The 19,335-nt window shown below is 40.3% G+C and overlaps 1 protein-coding gene across 2 annotated transcripts in view; it reads right to left on the bottom strand.

Annotated features, from left to right (window-relative positions):
• Positions 1–18,413, bottom strand: part of SACS (sacsin molecular chaperone) — a 97,554-nt gene extending 79,141 nt beyond the window's left edge. For both annotated transcript variants that reach the window (XM_055122206.1, XM_055122315.1), the window contains exons 1-2: positions 18,121–18,413; positions 3,117–3,633 (exon numbers count right to left, since the gene is read on the bottom strand). In XM_055122206.1, coding sequence (XP_054978181.1) covers positions 3,117–3,136 — 20 coding nt within the window. In that variant the 5' untranslated portion in view covers positions 3,137–3,633; positions 18,121–18,413. The remainder of the gene's footprint in view (positions 1–3,116; positions 3,634–18,120) is intronic.
• Between the last annotated feature and the right edge of the window lie 922 nt (positions 18,414–19,335).

The following is a 19,335-nucleotide window of genomic DNA, read 5'->3' as shown; positions in this document are numbered from 1 at the left end:
CAGTCTCTTAAAAGGCTGGGATGTTATTCTCTAACCTGAGTAAGTCTGAGATTTTAGGATATCCTATCCAGAGCTCAAGAAGTCCTGTTAAAAGTTGTTAGAAAAATCAACTTTAAAAATTTATATACCTCTCAGCTACTTTATATTCCACATATGAGTGCGATCTTTCTATGTTTGTCTCTCTTTCTGACTCATTTCACTCGGCATGATACTTTCCTTGTTGATCCACTTATATGCAAATTTCATGACTTCATGTTTTCTGACAGCTACGTAGTATTCCATTGTGTAAATATACCAGAGTTTCTTTAGCCAATCATCTGTTTTCGGGCACTCTGGTTTATAAAGTAGCTGAGAGGTACAAGCTTACAATGTTGCGATTCCTGGAAGACATTTCTCTGGACTTAGTTACTAAAATACTAAAATACAGAAATCCAAAACTATGCTACTGCTAGTGCGGCCTCCTGACCTCATATCTCTTCATTCTCAGCAATGGAAAACAAATTACCAAATGCTTTCTTTTCAGCAGATCGACTTTAGGGGGGAGAAACTCCAAATCAATAATAGTGAATTTTTTTTGTTTAAATATTGAATGTAATCAAAGTAAAGTGAAACTAAAGTGAAATTTACCAGTCACACATGCGGGGTGGGGGGCTGGGGAGGTGGGGAGAAGGGGGAGGTATATCATGATTCTTGGGGGTGGAATATGTGCACTGGTGAAGGGATGGGTGTTTGAGCATTGTATAACTGAGACTTTAACCTGAACACTTTGTAACTTTCCACATGGTGAATTAATAAAAGAATTAAAAAAAAATTTATATAATCCCAAAGAAACAAAGACACCAATCAAATCTTACACATTGTGATCTTAATAAGACAGATTCATTATTTTTTTCTCAGAGATTAAAACTACATAAGATTTAATGGGGGCCTCACTGATATAAGGTATACACTCTTTCTATGAATTGGACTCTAAAGTTATTAATAAAAATGTTTACAGAAAATTCTATTCTCTCTCATATGAGAGAAAATACAAAACATAGTATGGGAATAATTAACTCCCAAAGGCAATAAAAAACCAATCTTCAGTAGGAAGCTTAGCCCCCGGGGTTGGGGAAATGACTGGGACGATGGTGCTGGACACTCTGTGGACACTCTGGAATGTGGTGCTGGAATGCTTAGGCATGAAACCCTATCACTAATAGTATTATTAAACCAGGGTACCTAAAATAAAAATAAAATAAAAGTGTGTTTAGGAAAATAATGTAACAAGTGAGTTTGATTTTTCAACCTATGTACTCTACCCTAAATGTTTATAAATATTGCTATCTCCCATCACTCATGTTTTAATTTTAAGAAAATAAATAAGCACTAAACAGGTCAATTTATAAAAATTTTATAAATTATGAGGAAATTCCAAAATACTCAAAGCTAGGGTCAAAGGCATAGCTCAGTAGTTGAGTGCAGGCCTCGTGTGTGTGAAACCCTCATTCTCTTCCTGGAAACCGAAGATAAAAGAACCATAGCTTTCACAGAGTAGCAAAAACATATTTAAATATTCACAGTCTATATAACCTGCAAGAATGCACTCAAAGTTACTGTATTTTGATCCAGGTATCTATAGAACTGAATCACTTAGTTGACTGCAAATACAGTAATGCTAGTTTTTTTCTTCAAAATCTGTTAGGTATAATTAAGCAGTCCTGATTGATGAAAATTTATATCTGAGGGCAGCCTCAATGCTTTTCAATAAGAAAAACCAATCTTTGCAAATATATTTATGAATGAAACTACATTTAATAAACCAGTCAACTGTGAAGTTGAATAAAAAAGTGCTCATCTTTAATCTGAAAAATGCCTATTTCAAACTAAAAAGAAAGCACTATATGGGAACACAATAGAAGGTTTAGAAAAGAAAAGTATATAGAAGTTCTATAAAATGATATGTACAATGAAACCATGAGTATATTTCTCTCATGTTTAAACAATCTAGCATCAGGAATAGAAAAAAAATCATTTTTCTATTACTGAAGTAGAAAAGTAGAGATAAAGTAGAGATAGCTCATGGCTGGGGCTTAAGCTTTACATGAGGGAGGCCTGAGTTCCAGCCCAACCCCAGGTGGTCCCCCAGAACTATAGAGAGAAACTCCTGAGTACGGCACTACAGAGTAATGCTGTGGCTCAAGCCCCTTCCATCAGAAAATAGGCACATATTCTAATTGTCAATAAAAATCAAAAGCATCAAATACTTTCGGTATTCCTGTATTCTCATGAATGCATAAATGCATTCATATATTTAAGTAACAAGCAGTCACAAAATTAACCTTGACTTACAAGAAGACAAATTATATTTAAAAAGCTTAACACTCCTTTGCTTAATAAATAAAATTTTTGGAAAGACAAAAAAAATACCCAGTTTTGTCAATGTTTCAAATGTGTATAGACAGATTTGAGAAATCTTTTTATCTGTTGATAGAATCAGGTTACAGTTCATAAAGGCCACACTGGTCTGTAGGACATCAAAATTTAATTATTGAATATATTATTTTTATAAGGCATTCAAAATCAACAAAGAATTATTTTGTTGTAAGAACCAACAGCACACAGAAATATATAAAAGAACATAATATTAAGTCTTTGCATAGATACATAACCTATTCTTATACAATAGCAACTAAATTTGAGGAAAGGAGCAAGTATTATTTTTTTATAATCATAGTTTAAATTGAAAAAGCAGAGTGCTTGCTTTTTAAGCTATAGAGTTCAAGGTACTTTACAGTTGTTTATTAATGTTTGAATAATTATATGCCCATTAAGAGGCACTAATATATACATACCATAATGGGGGGAAAAAGATGCATCCAGTCAACTGTCCACTAGTACAGTCATATCAGGACATAAAATCCAAGTCCATCTTGGAGGAGAGATATTTTTAACCCCTTTGTTTGAAATGAAACATGTCTGATTTCAGCTAGAACTAAAGTGTCTATCATTGGTACACTTTTAATTCCAGAGAAGTTTCATTTGTTTTCCATTATATTTTCATGTAGGAAACCCTAAGGAGTCTTAAAAATATCTCAGTTAAAGAATACTTGTATTGAAAGCATTAACTCACTTACCTATTTTTCTTGGTCTCCATGATTACTTCTCTGGGAATATTTGCCTGTGAAAACTATGAAAATGTTTTTCTTTATCCGGTTTAGGTCTTTTGTTTGTGCTTCTTTCCAATGTGTACTCCACGTTCTCTGGCTTGCCAGTGACAAGACTGTTTTCTCCTCAGTGTCCATTCATCATCTGACGCCCCAGAGCATTGCTGTGCTGTGTTTGGGTTCCTTAAATAGGACTATCCAGATTGAAGTGGTTGCCTGGTTAGGTAGACCTTCTGATTCAGTGCCCCAGGGATATACAGAAGGTAAAACAGTATTGATTATTTAATGGGTTTCGGCTTTGCTCCAAAGAAACAGTAAGTTCTTTTCACCTGAGAAACTTCTGTATTTTTTTTTAAAGGTGATATGGAAGATGCTGGGATTCTTGAGTTTTTTTGTCACCCTCATCTCAGCAAGTGTAAAACATTCATAGACGGTTTCTGTCTTCTGGATCCAAGGATAACTGCATCATGCCATCACTCCTGTGATACTGAAAGAGAAATCAAGGAAGGATAAAGGAAGAGACAGGGAAAGTGTTTGAAGTAATGCACTGAAAATATAATTGCTTGTAAAGGCAGCCATACTTCTTAGCTTCACAGACTTTCTAATTATAAACTTCTGGTTGCTCTATAATTCTGCCAAGTAGCATGGCATTTATCCCTTGCCTCCCAAGATAAGCAATCAACAAAGGCACATGTGTAAGACATGGCAGTATCTATAAATAAAAAATTTATCTACTTAATTTAGTTTTGTATCCTCACTCCTCACTCCATTTTTCTATTTCTCTATTTATGCAGTCCCTACAAATGGGAATATATGCTTCACATTGTGTGTCCATTTTTCAGAAATAATACCCCTCAACCCAGAGCTAATGACAGGTGGAAAGATTGACAAAAATAAAAGTCACCAAATTAAAGTGTTGGGAAGGAAAACTGGAATGCATATGAAATTTTAGATACAAAATACACTATAAAAGCTTTGATGGGCTAGAGTGATAGTACAGTGGTAGGGCGTTTGCCTTGCATGCAGCCAACCTGGGTTCGATCCCCAGCATCCCATATGGTCCCCCAAGCACAGGGATAAAACTCAGATCTGCTGCCAGGAGTAATTCCTGAGTGCAGAGCCAGGAGTAACTCCTGTGCATCGCCTGGTGTGAGAAAAAGAAAAAAAAAAAGCTTTGAAATAATGAATTTGAAGGGGCCAGAGAGATAATACAACGAACGGGTAGGGCACTTGTCTTGCATACAGCTGACATAGGTTCAATTGCGTACATCCCATATGGTCACCCGAGCACTCTCAGGAGTGATCCCTGAGCACAGAATCAGGAATAAGCCCTGCGCATTGCCAAGTATGGCCCAAAGACAGACCAAAAAAAAAAAAAAATTTGAATTATTTGAAAGCAGACATATTCCTGGGTGAAAAAAATAAGCATCAAAATTAATTTGAGAAATAAGTCAATCCTAATAGATTTAATCACTAATTTTGTTTTGTTTGGGGCCCACACCCAGTTATGCCCAGGGGTTACTCTTGGCTCTGCATTGAGGAATCACTCCAGGAGGTGATCTGGGGACCATATGAATTGAATGAATCTGGGTCGACAGAGTAAAAAGCAAACACCCTACTCACTGCACTATCACTCTGGCCCCCCAATCACTTATTTTTTAAATTATCTCCCAGAGAAACAACTATCTTAGAGCATTTTACCGGGTGAGTTGTATCAACTATTCAACAAACAGATCTTAATATATTATAAATCCTATCAGAGAATATAAAGACCGAAAATACTTAAAATAATCTAACTAGTACAAAATTAGATTGGAGGTGAGGTAGGGGAGGTTGGTCACACCCAGCTTTGCTCGGAGCTTACTCCTGGCTCTATCTCAGAGATCACTCCTGGATGGTGACAGGGATAAAACTCAGATCTGCTGTGACATTGGCACGTGCACATTGGTCCATCCTTTCTCCTCTGGTGCAAGGAGAGTAGGTTTACTGAGTAATACCCATCACAATGCTCTAAGAGCACTCCCATTCATCTTTAACTTCTCTGTTCTCTGCTTCCCCTATCTGTTAATCGCTCATTTCCCCTAGTCATATCCTATCCCTTGTAAAGTCAGATTCTCCTGAGGACCCTGGATTTTGTATATGCAAGTGAAATACTGCTGGGATATATAAGTGACATTCCCCAGGAGAGTCAACCTTTTGGCTTCATATATCTTTTGCTGTGTCCATACAAAATGACTAGGAATATTATTAAAAAGTCAATTTAAGATGACCATTTAATCCCAGGTATGTGGGACCACAAAGACTCCAGGCCACATGGCAGTGGAGGGGACAGGCCATCCCTTAGGGTCTCCCCACCCCTTTGGGGTCCTGGATGTCACGCCCATGACCTGCCTCTGGGCACCATTTAAGCATATCAACGGCCTTGATCCAGAGACTCAGCAGTGAATCCCAGAAGACAGCAGCTTGCTGGAGATTTCTCCAGACCCGTGCCAAGCCGATTTCACCAGGGCTCCTCAGATGGAGCCAGTATCCTCTCTCCATTCACTCCAAATGAATCCCCAGTGGCCACAAACTTCCAGAAGAAAAACCCAGGTACATGGGACCAGGACTGAAGACTCCAGGTCACATGGTGGTGGCAGGTTTGAGCTGTCCCTTCCCATCCCCTGCCCCTTCAGGGTCCTGGATATAATGCCCACGAACTGCCTCCGGGTGCCATTTAAGTGCATTAATGGCAGTTAATGCCATTAATTGATCCAGACTCACAAATGAGTCTCAAAATGGATTAGCTCCCTACAGAGATGTCTCTGGACCCCAATCATGTACAATTTTAGAATTCTAGGAGCATGTGGCCACTTCTGTGGCCACACAACCTCTCATGATATTCATAATAAGCAATAGAAAATAAATTATCTAGCATCTGCCTGTGGCAGGCAGGCTTGAATGGTAGTAGAAAAATTCAAAATAATGGTGGTGAGAAGGTGTAATGGCAGTGGGATTGGTGTTGAAATATTGAATGCAATCAATTAATGTGAACAACCTGATGAAAATAAAATTTTTAAATTTTTAAAAAGAAATGTTAAGAGTATAAATAGAAGATAGTTTTTAGCATATATATTTTATAATGAATTTTTACCATAATTTATTACTACTTATAATGTAATAGCTTATAACTATGATCTCTGCAAACTTTCAAAGAAATGTTTATGATTGCATTTCAATAACAATGTACAATAAACTTAAAACATTTTCATTATTTAAAATGCTATTATTAAGTTTAGACATGCAATATTCCAAATCCAAACCAACCACCATTGTCATTATCCCTAATTAAATGACCCAGCCTATGATTTATATTTTTATTCTAATTAAATTGAATAAATGGTTTAAAAAATATGACTGTTTAAGAAATACTGGCTAAGAAAAGGGGAAAGTTATACACCTTAGATGGAATTCGGTGGTGGGTAGATCTCCTACCAGGATCCATTTTGACCTAGAAACTTCCTAGAAGGAAGGGCTTTACAGATGTTGGTTGTGCTACCACACCTATGTGTATTTGCTACCTTCGACTCCAGGGGATTTGGGTCAATGACTAAGGCTGTGAGACAGGGCCTGGAAAGAAGGGAATGAGGAGCAGTGTGAGACTGGAATGGGGCACTCAGTGAGACTTGAAGAGACGTGTAGGGAGAATGAAATAAACTGCAAGATCGGAGATTGGAATAAATGGTGACTGATCACCAACCAGCCTGGCAGCCCTGTTCCCTCCTTCCTGAGTCCTCCATCAGCGGCAGTGGCCAGCCAGGGTGGGGAGATGGCTCCTGACCACTGAACGTACACTTCAAGCATCCACCCACACTTTTTGAACTCACACTGTACCATCCCACTGGCCCCAAAATTAGACTGTTTAAATTATATTGGGACAGTATGAAAAGAGAAAATTGTTGTTCAATCTCATAATCTCAGTCATGAACATTGATTCAAAATACATACTAGCAAGTAGAATTCAGCAATGTATAATAAAGACTATATCTTATTCCAAAATGACCATATGTATCTACTATTGGATGATGCAAATTATGTTTATTAATAATATACCTCAGGGGGAAAAGAAAAATGAGAAAACTCACATTAAACATAAGGTTTGCAAGAACTTACTGAAAGAGCAAGCCTAATTATAACAGTGATAAAGATATTATACAGTTTCTGAGTCAATTAAATATTCTAAGGAAAATGCCAGAATAAGACAAAAGAAAACAAGGAGGAATGGGTAAGGGGAGAAAGAGAAAAACAAAACTGTTCATACTATTCACCAAAGGAATATTTATAGTTTTCAGACAGATGAACAGAATGAGTAATAGTTTGTTAAGATTTCTGATTTCAATATAATACATTTTACATACCAGCAAGAGTTTCTTTTTAAACATATTTTCTAAATATGCCATTCATAACAGGAAGAAAAAACAAATTATCTTTAGAATAAAGTGATAACATTCTATAATTATAACAAAAATACTATCTACAATCTTTAATAAAGACATTAGAAAGAAAGGATATTTTCTCATCATAGGCAGGAAATTTCAATACCTCCAAGTTTCAGCTTTCCTCAACTTGATCTCTTAAGTTAAACTCTTCCAAGTAGAATCCCAACAAGCTTTTCAGATAAATCTGACTCTCAAAGTTTTGTGGAAGAAGAAAGTGACAAGACTAACAATATTTCTTTAGAAGAGTAAAGGAAAAACCTTTACTTTATAGATAACAAGCCTTAAAAAAAGTATAGTAAAAATGACATCTGCACTATGTTCATTGCAGCACTATTTACAATAGCCAGAATCTGGAAAAAACCCAAATGCCCAAGAACACATAACTAGTTAAAGAAACTTTGATACATCTACACAATGGAATACTATGTAGCTGTTAGAAAAGATGAAGTCATGAAATTTGCATATAAGTGGATCAACATGCAAAGTATCATGTTAAGTGAAATGAGTCAGAAAGAGAGGGATACACATAAAGATTGCACTCATCTGTTGAATATAAAGTAACAGAATAGGAAACTAACACCAAAGAGTAGTAGAAATAAGGACCAGGAGGTTTGTCCCATAAGTTAGAAGCCGGCCTCACGTGCTGGGGAAAAGACAGCTCAGATAAAGAAGGGAACATCAAGTAAAGGGTGTTTGGAGGACCCGCTCGGATTGGGAGATGCATACCGAATGTAGACTATATAGATCAAACACAATGGCCACTCAATGCTCTATTGCAAACCACAACACCCAAAAGGAGAGAGAGAACTAAAGGGAATTCCCTGCCACAGAGGCAGGGTCGGGGGAGTAGGGGGGTGGGAGGGATACTGGGATCATTGATGGTGGAGAATGGGCACTGGTGGAGGGATGGGTACTCAATCTTTGTATGACTGAAACGCAAACATGAAAGTTTGTAAGTATGTAACTGTACCTCACGGTGAATCACTATTAAAAAACTAAGTAAATAAATAAAATAGATATCAAGCTTTCACATAAATCTATAATAACTAACTATAGCCTTCACACAGTAAAAAGCTTAGAAACAAATCCAGAAGTTAATGGAAAGCTAGTCCAAGACAGAGGGACCTGTGAATTTAGTGGAGTAAAGTTGAATCATTCAAAAAATATTACCAGATATTTACCTATATGCAGAAATATATAGATACATTAAAATTTATCTGCGTCTCCTACTGTGCATAAAAACCAATTTCATAAAATCACTGTCACTATCATTGTCATCCCGTTGCTCATCAATTTGCTTGAGCGGGTACCAGTAACATCTCCATTGTGAGACTTATTACTGTTTTTGGCATATCGGAAACACCACGGGTAGCTTGCCAGGCTCTGCCATGCAGGCAAGATGCTCTCGGTAGCTTGCCAGGCTCTCCGAGAGGGGCAGAGGAATCAAACCCGGATCAGCCGCATGCAAGGCAAACACCCTACCCACTGTGCTATTGTGCCAGCCCTTCATAAAATCAAACCTTCCATTTTAGAAAAATATATATACCCCAATATCTTGATGACCTGTATCTCAGTGCTCAGTAATCACTCCTGGCAGTGCTCAGGAGACCATGGGATGCCAGGGATGGAATCCAGGTTGGACGCATGCCACACTAGCACCCTATCTGCTGTACTATTGCTCCAGCCCCAGGGAAAACTTTTTTGTAAATTTATCTCCTGCTTTCAAGGGAAACAGAGAGAAGGATGGTCAAAGAAAATTCCAGCTTTCTTTTGGTTCATTTTATTTGTTTATCTTTGCATGCCCAGTGTTGTTTGGGAAGATGGGGTTACTCCCTGCAAAGCTCAATGAACTGAGCATTCAACTGAGTTCAATGCTAGGACCAGCAGTGAGACCCTGATTTCGCCCAATGGTGCTGGAAGTCACCCCATACGCTGAACACACTGGTTATTGAACTTGGCCTCTCTGCTTTGAAAATTCCTACATGTTTAGAAGAAATATTTAGGGTCCCATTCAGTTACTAATTTCTTTAGTTCAGACTAGTCAATATAGAGCTTTGGCACATTTTTGAATGGCCTGTTCTGATATCCAACAGTCTTGTAATTACCCGGCTGCTTCTCTTATTAGTCTCTCATACCAATATATTAGCCAGCAGCCAAAGGAATCAAAGGAAAGTGGAGTTAACCTGAAAATTTCCCCTAAAAACTAACTTGAACTAAACCTAACAAGAGTTATAAAAAATAGTTCTCTAGTTAACTAAAAAAAAAAAACTACAGTTTTTGTAAGTATTGGATATCACGTTTGGGGTTCACTTTTGGTTTGGTTTTGTTCGGTTTGGCTTTGGAGGGCCACACCTGGCAGTGCTCAGGGGTTATTTCTGGTGGGGTCCTCACTCACTCCTGGTGGTGCTCAGGGAACCATACGTGGTCATCCGTAAACCCAGCACACCGAACCCAGGTCAGCTGTGTGCAAGGCAAGTACTTTTTTTTTTTTTTTTGCACTCAGGAATTACCCCTCAGGGGACCATATGGGATGCTGGGAATGGAACCCGGGTTGGCCTCATGCAAGGCAAATGCCATACCCGCTCTGCTATTGCTCCAGCCCCAAGGCAAGTACTTTTAATCCCTATACTACTTCCCCCATTCAGCTCATGTAATACTGTGTAACAAAACAAAGTGATGTAACACATACTCTTGATCTTCTCTGCCTAGTAGTCTACCTCCTTTTCTCATGGATCAGATGATGTTCCCAACAATCACTGCTCTCTCACTGCAATTAGAGAAAAGGACCGGGACCTCCATCCTCACTTGCTGTGAACTCTATTGCTTTCGCTCTGAAACCTGAAGCCACTGTCCAAGGCTAATAATGTGTCTGAGCAATGACTTTCCCAGCAAAAATATCCTACTTTGGCAATCCGGGCTATCCCCATAGTAGGTGGATTTGGCACCATCCAAGATCTCATTGAAGGAGTTAGAAACATGTCAGTTTCACCTGTTCACTGAGTTGCAGTTTGAAAGAGCAACAGCCCCCAAACTCACTTAAATAAACCTTAACCATTTGACAGACAGGAATGATATGCCCTTCCAAGAGGACTGGTCCTTAGTTGGAAGCTTGCCACAAGTGGCAGGGATGGGGGCAGTTAGGATAGAAAAGGGAACTGTTCAATGATAGTTGGAAATGATCGCTCTGAGTAAGAACTAAGTGCTGAAGGAGGTAAAGGTCAAACATGATAACCTTTTAGTACCTGTATTGCAAACCATAATGCAAAAAAGGAGAGAGAGAAAGAGAGAAAGAGAGAGAGAGAGAAAGAAAGAGAGAGAGAGAGAGATCACTTGGTGAAGAGTGTGAGAAATAGAAACAATCCCAGGAGGAAGAATGGAAACTTCATTGCCAACAAGGACAAAACAAACATCCCTGGAACTAGCGCACAGACAATTTGTTGTCAAATGAGAAAATGAAAAAAGTCCTTCCTGAAAAGATAAAATAAAAATTTAATGAGGCGACAAAGAGATAGCACTAAGGTAAAGCATTTATTTGCCTTGCAAAGGCTGACCCAGGTTCAATCCCTAGTATAGCATAGGTACCCCTGAACACTGCAGGAATAAGCCCTGATCATTGTTGGGGTAACTCAACCCTACATATAAACATATACATATAAACATATACATACATATGTATACATATGTATACATACAGTACTAGGAGCTGTACTTAGCACTTTTTAGTGTTTCCTTTTTCTTTGTCTAAGGGTGATTTCTGGACTTCAAAATCTTGCCTTTTGTGCAGACTTGAAACTAGTAAAACCTGTCTATTGGGGCCCTGTGTCCTAAGGGATATGAGGACACTGAGGGTGACTCCACCCCTGCCCATGTGCTCAGTACTGCAGTGCTCACTAGCATGCCCTCCGCCACTCCATCTCTCACAGAGGCTTCAGTTTCCCTAGAAAGTCCTTAACCCACTTGCAACAAAGCAGTTGTCAGCAGTGTGAAAAGATGACCTTAGTCATCCCCTGAGAAAGGCAGAAACACACTCGCTTAAAGATGGGACTTAAAGAGACTTTGTCAAGTTAAACCAAACAAATCCATAGACAGCTCAATTTCCAATGTGAACAACTGGCTTCGAAAGACCCTAACATTATAAAAGCATCAACTTGGGGATGCAAGGATCAGTGCCCCTGAAAATACTTTCAGTGTAGCTGTCTCATCCTCCTGAAAGTCAGAGCAAGACATGAGTCAGCATAAACTTCAAAATGGCATCTTTGCGGAATAGAGAGATTAGATGAATTCAGCCTTGGAATCAATAGGCCAAAGTGTAAGAAAGCAAAACCTGCTGATGTCATTAATGACAGAGCTCTAATCAGCACGACATGTTGTGGAAAGGTCATGGTCACCACACCCATCATTTGACTTCAAATAGGCACATAATTGAGCATGGTCATGAATGCATATTAAAAGGCACCAAAAATAAACTTAAAATGGGAGCTACTCAGACTCACAAATAAATCTCAAAAGAGAACAACACGCTGCAGAGATGTCTCCTCAGCCTGGTGCAGAGAACCTAGGAGGAGGCCAGGTGTATCCCTCTGCCTGCCCCAACAGAACCCCAGCAGCCATAAACCTCCAGAACCCAATCATCACCATGCTTATAGCCAACCTTCACAGGCTCATCCCGAACACCCCACGCATGAGAATGAATGCACTGAAAAACCCAGGTATGCGGGACCAGTGACTGAACTCTCCAGGCTCACACGAAGTTGGAAATGGGCCCCCTCCTTCCATCTCCCTGTGCTTCTGGATTCATGGCAGTCACACCCACGAACTGCCTGTGGGCACCATATGAGTGCATTAACGGCCATGATCCAGAGACTCAGAGATAAATTTCAGAAAAAAGTAACACACTGCAGGGATGCCTCTGGACTCCAAAATCACCATGAAGTTAAAAATTTAACTCTAGTCTAGCACCCTAATTAAAATTTTATAATTCCTCAGATAAGATCTGGATCTGCTGCGTGCAAAACAGACCCTCTGTTCCTAAAGACTATTATCCGAGAGGTCTTCTAACCCATTTTGGCACCCAGAGTGTTTTCTTACAGAAATGATACTAGACTGTGAGCTGTGCTACAATCCCGTGCCGCCCAGGGAGGGATTTTCCCTCTCCACCCTGTTTTTCTGCATGGAAAAATGGCAGCGGCGGCAACATCGACATGGCGAGAGCCACCTCCTAAGACTCCCAACCCAGAGGTATGAGTTTTGCAGTGACATTGCTTGTAGGCGATTATGGGGCGGGGGGGGGGTGTTGCTGGCACGCCCTCCGCCCAGATAAGATCCGGAGCTGCCATGCGTGAAACAGACCCTCTGCTCCTAAAGACTATGATCCAAGAGGTCTTCTAACCCATTTTGGCACCCAGAGTGGCTTCTTACAAAATTGCATCTAGACTGTGAACTGAGCTGAAATATCAGAAATCCAAAACTGCACGGCCCATAGAGTCTTCATTCTCAGCAACGAAAAGAAATTATTAAATGATGCCTTTGTACTGAAAGCTTTGTACTTTTTTTCACAGCGATTCAATAAAATAATTTTTTTTTAATTTTATAATTCTTAGTACCACTGATATATCAAGACTAACATACCATATTTGCTGGTGTGTAAGGTAGAAGGCAACTGATCTTGAGCAAAATATTCATAACAAGCATTACAAAATAAATTATTTAGAATCTGCCTTTGGGGCAGTCTTGAGATATGGTGGGAAAGTTCTAAATAATGGTGGTGGGAAGGTGTAATGGTGGTGGAATTGGTGTTGAAATATTAAATGTAATAAATTATTTCAACTTTGTGAAAATAAAATTTAAAAAAACAGGGGCTACTTGTGCGTAGCTATACAAAAAGATATTATATTTTAGATACAACCATGGTATTTATACAAGCATACACATATGTAGATATACATATATATGCATACATTCAGTCTTCCAAATCTCTAGTTTTATATAAATCATCTTCCTTGTTCACTTTGCTGAAAGTTCCTTAAGAAAATCATTGTTTTGATTGAACCTGGGTTGGCTATATGCAGGACAAATAAATGCCCCACCTGCTGTACTATAGATCCAGCCCCAAGAAAGTCCTGTCTTTTATTCTCTTACTCAACCAGATTCAGGGTCATGGAGAAAAAGTGTATTCAACAACAAAAAAATAAATAATTTAGTCACTTTGGCCACATTTAAGATAATAAAAAAGCAGATATATTGGAGGAGATATTTGTGTCACATCCAGAAGTACTCCAATGTGACTCGGTGCTCCAGACAGACACTGTCAGGCTGGGCCAGGGGATAACCCTGCTTGCATGCAAACATGCATGTAAGAGCTCCAGCTCACAATGCCTTTGAGTCATTTCCCTGGCCTGCACATAACATTTAAAGCATACCTTGAATTGAGTGTGTATATATATATTTATATTCACATATTCATTCAGTATATATATTCATATAGATATATAGATATTCTTAGCTCTTGGGTGTCAACTGTCAGAATGAACTGTTGAAGGCAAGGGGAGAGAATAAAGTAGTGCTGAAAAGGAGTGCTGCAATATAATCTAAGAATATTTCGTGTTTGTTTGTTTGCTTATTTGTGGGGCCACACCCTGGTGGTACTCAGAGCTTACTCCTGGATTTGCACTCAGGATTCACTTCTGCTGGTGATGCTCCAGGGGCCATAAAGGGTCCCAGGGATCAAACCTAGGTTGGCCTCATGCAAGGCAAGTGCCCTACCTGCTGTACTCCTTGCTCTGTGCATCCTCAAAACTGGTTACTAGCTTTGCTTAATAGAATGAATCTTGCCTTTTGAAAGAACATGAATATGCTTTATTTCACTTGAAAACTAATTATGTTGAGAAAAGTGAGTCAAAGGAAGGACAAATACTAAATAATCCCACTCATCTGGGGAGTAGTGGAGTATAAGCAAACACTGTAAGGTAATGAAAATTGGTCCTAAGAGCAGTAGCCAACCCTGGGAGTTGGTCTATAGAAGTGAGTTTATTCAGGGTACTAAGAAGAGACAGAGTGGCAAAAAGGGACTTATGGCAGTGTCCCTATGGCAGAGGGACACTGACACTCTGATAGTGAGTGTGGCCACACTGTCTACTGAAACATTGCTCTTAACAGTAGCACTATAGCACTGTCATCCCGTTGTTCATTGATTTGCTCAAGCAGGCACCAGTAACATCTCCATTGTGAGACTTGTTACTGGTTTTGGCATATTGAATACGCCACAGGTAGCTTGCCAGGCTCTGCCGTGCAGGCGGGATACTCTCAGTAGCTTGGTGGGCTCTCTGAGAGGGATGGAGGAATCAAACCCGGGTTGGTCATGTGCAAGGCAAACGCCCTACCCACTGTGCTATCATTCCAGTCCTATTATAAATAAATTTTTCAATGTCATAAACTAAAACATTAATAAACCAGCCAGAGTTTAACATATTGAGGAAAACTGATCATAAAAGAATGCAATCTATTTTAAGTTTAAGAATCAAATATATCAATACCCTGAAGTTCAAAGCAACTATTATTTAATCCACACATTAAGGTTTTATTTACCTAAGGTTAAAAGCTGTAACAGGGGAAGTTAGAAATCCAAATAAGCTGCCAATCAATTTTTTTAGCATATATGATATTGCTATAAGTGGATCATCCATTTCTACTTACAGAACTGAGAACAACTTGGCAGCTTAGGTTTCCCATTGTCATCCACTCTGTGCCAAGGTAGAGGGTGCTGTTAGGTGGGGACTAAAGCTCAGCAAGGCTTGCAAGGTGATGCTAAGAAAAGTTGGATATCATTTAGTGGTGAGCCAATTCTTTCTTTTCTATAAGACATAGGGACTAGATCAACAGTACAACAGGTAGACACTTGCCTTGCAGGTGACCAACACTGTTTGGATCCCTGGCACTCCATATGATTTGGGAGAAAGAGAGAAGGAGGAAGGAAGGAAGGAAGGAAGGAAGGAAAGAAGGAAGGAAGGAAAGAAGGAAGGAAGGAAGGAAGGAAGGAAGGAAGGAAGGAAGGAAGGAAGGAAGGAAGGAAGGAAGGACATAGTTGGAATTCTATTCACTTATAATCTTATATTTCACAGTGTGCAATGAAATGGAACTATTTTATAGGCTATTAGAGTAGAATAAAGAGATAACATGTAAAAGCATATTATTTGATAAAATGATTGTTATAAACTAATTATACCTCACCCACATCCCACAAGAGCTTTATGACTCAGTAGAAATTTAGATCTAATCCAGTTCATACCTCTAATCTCAGAGATGTGATTAAATGCCCTTCCAAGGAGCTCAAAGAGAACCTAAAGTCAGCTAGTGCCACACCCCTCCACTCTCAATTCAGTGCTGCTTCCAAGTTCTTTACGGTGCCCTTAAGTATCTGGACAAGGCTCCACTACTTCATCCCAAGCTTTCAAATCTGTGCAACTTGCAGGAAAGGAAAGGTATAAAGGAGAAAGGAAAAAGGTACATAAAAAAGAAACTCCAAAAGTAACTGCCATGACTGTTCAAGGAAGAGATCACCATGCAGGTTGATCCAGGATCAGAGCAGTAGTAATATGAATTATTCTAAATTTTAATTTGGTATTCTTTGCTTTGGTCCAGTGTCCTCATTTGATCTTATGGGAGGACAGCCAAAATCCCCAACTCTGCTGCCCTCACAAAGGATAAAATAAGACTGGACAATGGAAGTGCACCTTCCCAGCAATGAAACATCAAAGTGATGGCAACATGGAAACATAGGTATTGTTTCTGAGTGTCAGAGAACCTCAGCAAGTACTGTATAGATATTCTCTCTCCACTCATCAGAACTAAGATGCACTCAGTCATATGACAATTTCAGAACTCATTCTCTTAGGGGCATCGTGTGAGAAATCACTTCAGCCTGCTTCCCTATGGGTGGATAGTTTGAGTGGAAAAATGATAAACCATCTGCTAAATAGCTAGATGATGCCAAGTACGGCCCTATGCACCTTCACATATTTGACTTCTTCTGAGTCCCGGAATAATTGTGTGAACACAACTGTGAATATGTCTGATAGGAGGACTCAAGGCTCACCAAAGTTCAGCAAATTTTCAAAGGCCACACAGCTAGTATACGGCAGAAATAAGACTCGTGCTTATAGTTTCTGAGAGTGAATCCAACACAAAGTACTAATAAACAAGATGCTTGGGGTGTAATTAACTTTGATCTTTAAAAGTTATAATTAGCCTTTTCCTATAGTTATGTGAAGGTCAGAAAATAGCACATTCGTACTGGACAAGATCTTACAAACCAAGCAAGGGCCAGAAAATGTGACTTATTGTGTCTGAAAGGGAGAGTGCAGTAGTCCAGACATAGAGAGACGCTAAGGAAGATGAAATTGACTAGCCAAAAAGTCCGGGAAAATCCAGAAAAAAGGAAGAGGCTGTTCAAGAAGGAAAGAAGAAAGGAAATTAACATTCACTGATCCACACGATAAATGGTACTCGAAGACAAGGAAAAAAGCAAATTGGTTTTAAGTAAAATCGCTCAAACATCAACATTACAGCCATCCATTAACCTAATATGTGCGTGATCATCAAAATGTGACTTAAAGCAACGTGGGAAATTTACTTATCACTTTAAAAATAAAGCCAAAAGCGAGCGTGTCAATTACTTTTTTCTACATTCTCTGCACTGCTGGAGGAATGCAAAGGTCTCCGATTTTACTCCGGTACATCTCCTGCATGGGAAAACGGGGGGGAGGTGGGGGGTTGCCCCGCACAGGACTTTTTACCCTAGTGGAACAGAGGCTCTCATCCTGCGGCTTCCAGGACACAGGCACCTGACAAACACATCCAGTGATGCCGATTTAAGAAGAAAACAGGAGAGATTTCTGTTAAGACTGGAACAATCTTTCTAAGAATGTAATGATCATGGGATCCACATGAAAATAAATAACTTAACAAAATGTTCTTAACTAAAAGTCAGCTTTGGGGACAGAACAGATAACACAGCGAGTAGGGGTAGGGCGTTTGCCTTGCACGCGACCGACCAGGGTTGATCCTCAGCGTCCCGTTTGGTCCTCTGAGCACCGCCAGGACAGATTCCTGAGTGCAGAGCCAGGAATAAGCCCTGAGCATCGCTGGGTGTAGCCCCCAAACCATAAATAAATCAATAGAAATCAGATTTCCAAATAGGATTATATGACACCTACTTATAAGATACTTCGTCACTTCAAAACCTCGGGTGAAAAATAGGGGCAAGTGCTATCTATTAAACTATAAGCTACTTGGAAAATCCCTCTTTTTCCCCACAGGACTCCTAAAGCCCCAGTCTGAATGACAGCATTGATCCCTAGAACCCGGACGGCCCTGCGCAGCCCAGGGTTTAGACTGGAGGAACAGGACCAGGGTAGATGCAGCCCCGCACCGCGGCCCGCATCCCCACGAGCTACCCAGACTGCAAGTTTCCAGAGGACCCCAGTGTGTGCATCACTCACCAAGGCCCTCCACGCTGCATGGGAGGTCGTGCCGGGCCGCGGCTCGCCAGCGCTCCGGCTTCCTGCAGACCGTCGCAGTGCGTGCAGCCCGGCCCGGGCCCAGCGACTGCAGCCGCGCGCGCCTTCCCGGGGCTCCCCGCGCGCCCTTTGTTCCCGGGGCTCCGCTGCTCTGCAGGGCGCCGGGATGCTGTTCCCTGGGGTCAGCGCCGCAGGCTGGGCCGGGACCCGGCGCCGAGTCCAGACGCCCGTCGTGCCGCAGTCAGCAGCCCCCTCCTGCCCGAGAGGCCGCGTTTTTTCTTTTTTAAAGAGACAGGGCTATAATTAACCTTGGTTTTCACTAATGCTGCAAACTGCGGCAGCCTCAGGGCAGCTGGCGGGGCTCCTGAGGGGCGTTTCCTATTCTCTTCACCTCCCCAAGAGTAAAATTCAGGACGTAGGAGTGTACTTCGAAGACCAGCTCTATTAAATACCAGCTGGTCTGTGCTGACTCGCCTGGGGCTCTTTGACCTCGTGGAGAATGAACAGTTATGAACAGGCAATGCCCCGTCTGGAAATCCTATAGTTCACTAAAAATAAATCTAATAAAAAGGCTAGCAGCAATACTCGGACTGCTAAAATACAGGAAGGTGTGATGGTCGCTTTGCAAGCACTTTTTCTTACTTGGTTCGGGTTTGAGAACAGAGACTGGGCTGGGGGGGGAGGTTAAAAATGGATGGAGGGGGGATCAGCCGTTTTTTCAATAATTTGTGAAATAAACGATAAACGTTCCATTACTGTAAAAGGCACACTGTTCACTTCTTAAGCTAGTTTTATTCTCTTGTTTCATTGTGTTATAAAGGGGGTGCAGAACATGCCACACTAAAATGTGGCATAAGGATTATATTTGAGCTGAAAACAACTGAGAAAAAACAGACATAGAAAAAGAGTTATCTTCCCCCCAAGTCTTAGTCACTTCAGAGGGTTCTGGGTTCTTGGCAGTTATTATCAGCTAAGATATCAAGGCGCAGAAGAAGCCCCTTGATAAAACTAGTCCGTCTTCATCTAGTTTCCCTAGGAATTTACCTTCACGGTTTCTTTGCCTATATCCTGTGTTTCTGTCTATGCATTCACTGTTCTTTACTAAGATCTTCTATAAGCCCCAGCTTCTAAACAGCCCTTTGAACTACTGCCCACCAATGAGTCAGGCCTGTGTGCATGAACTGCCTTTAAATATTT

This window comes from Sorex araneus, chromosome 1, assembly GCF_027595985.1.
Source record: "Sorex araneus isolate mSorAra2 chromosome 1, mSorAra2.pri, whole genome shotgun sequence".
NCBI classification, from domain to species: domain Eukaryota; kingdom Metazoa; phylum Chordata; class Mammalia; order Eulipotyphla; family Soricidae; genus Sorex; species Sorex araneus.
The sequence above is the reverse complement of the archived record's forward strand: the minus strand, read 5'-3'. Positions and strand labels throughout refer to the sequence as shown.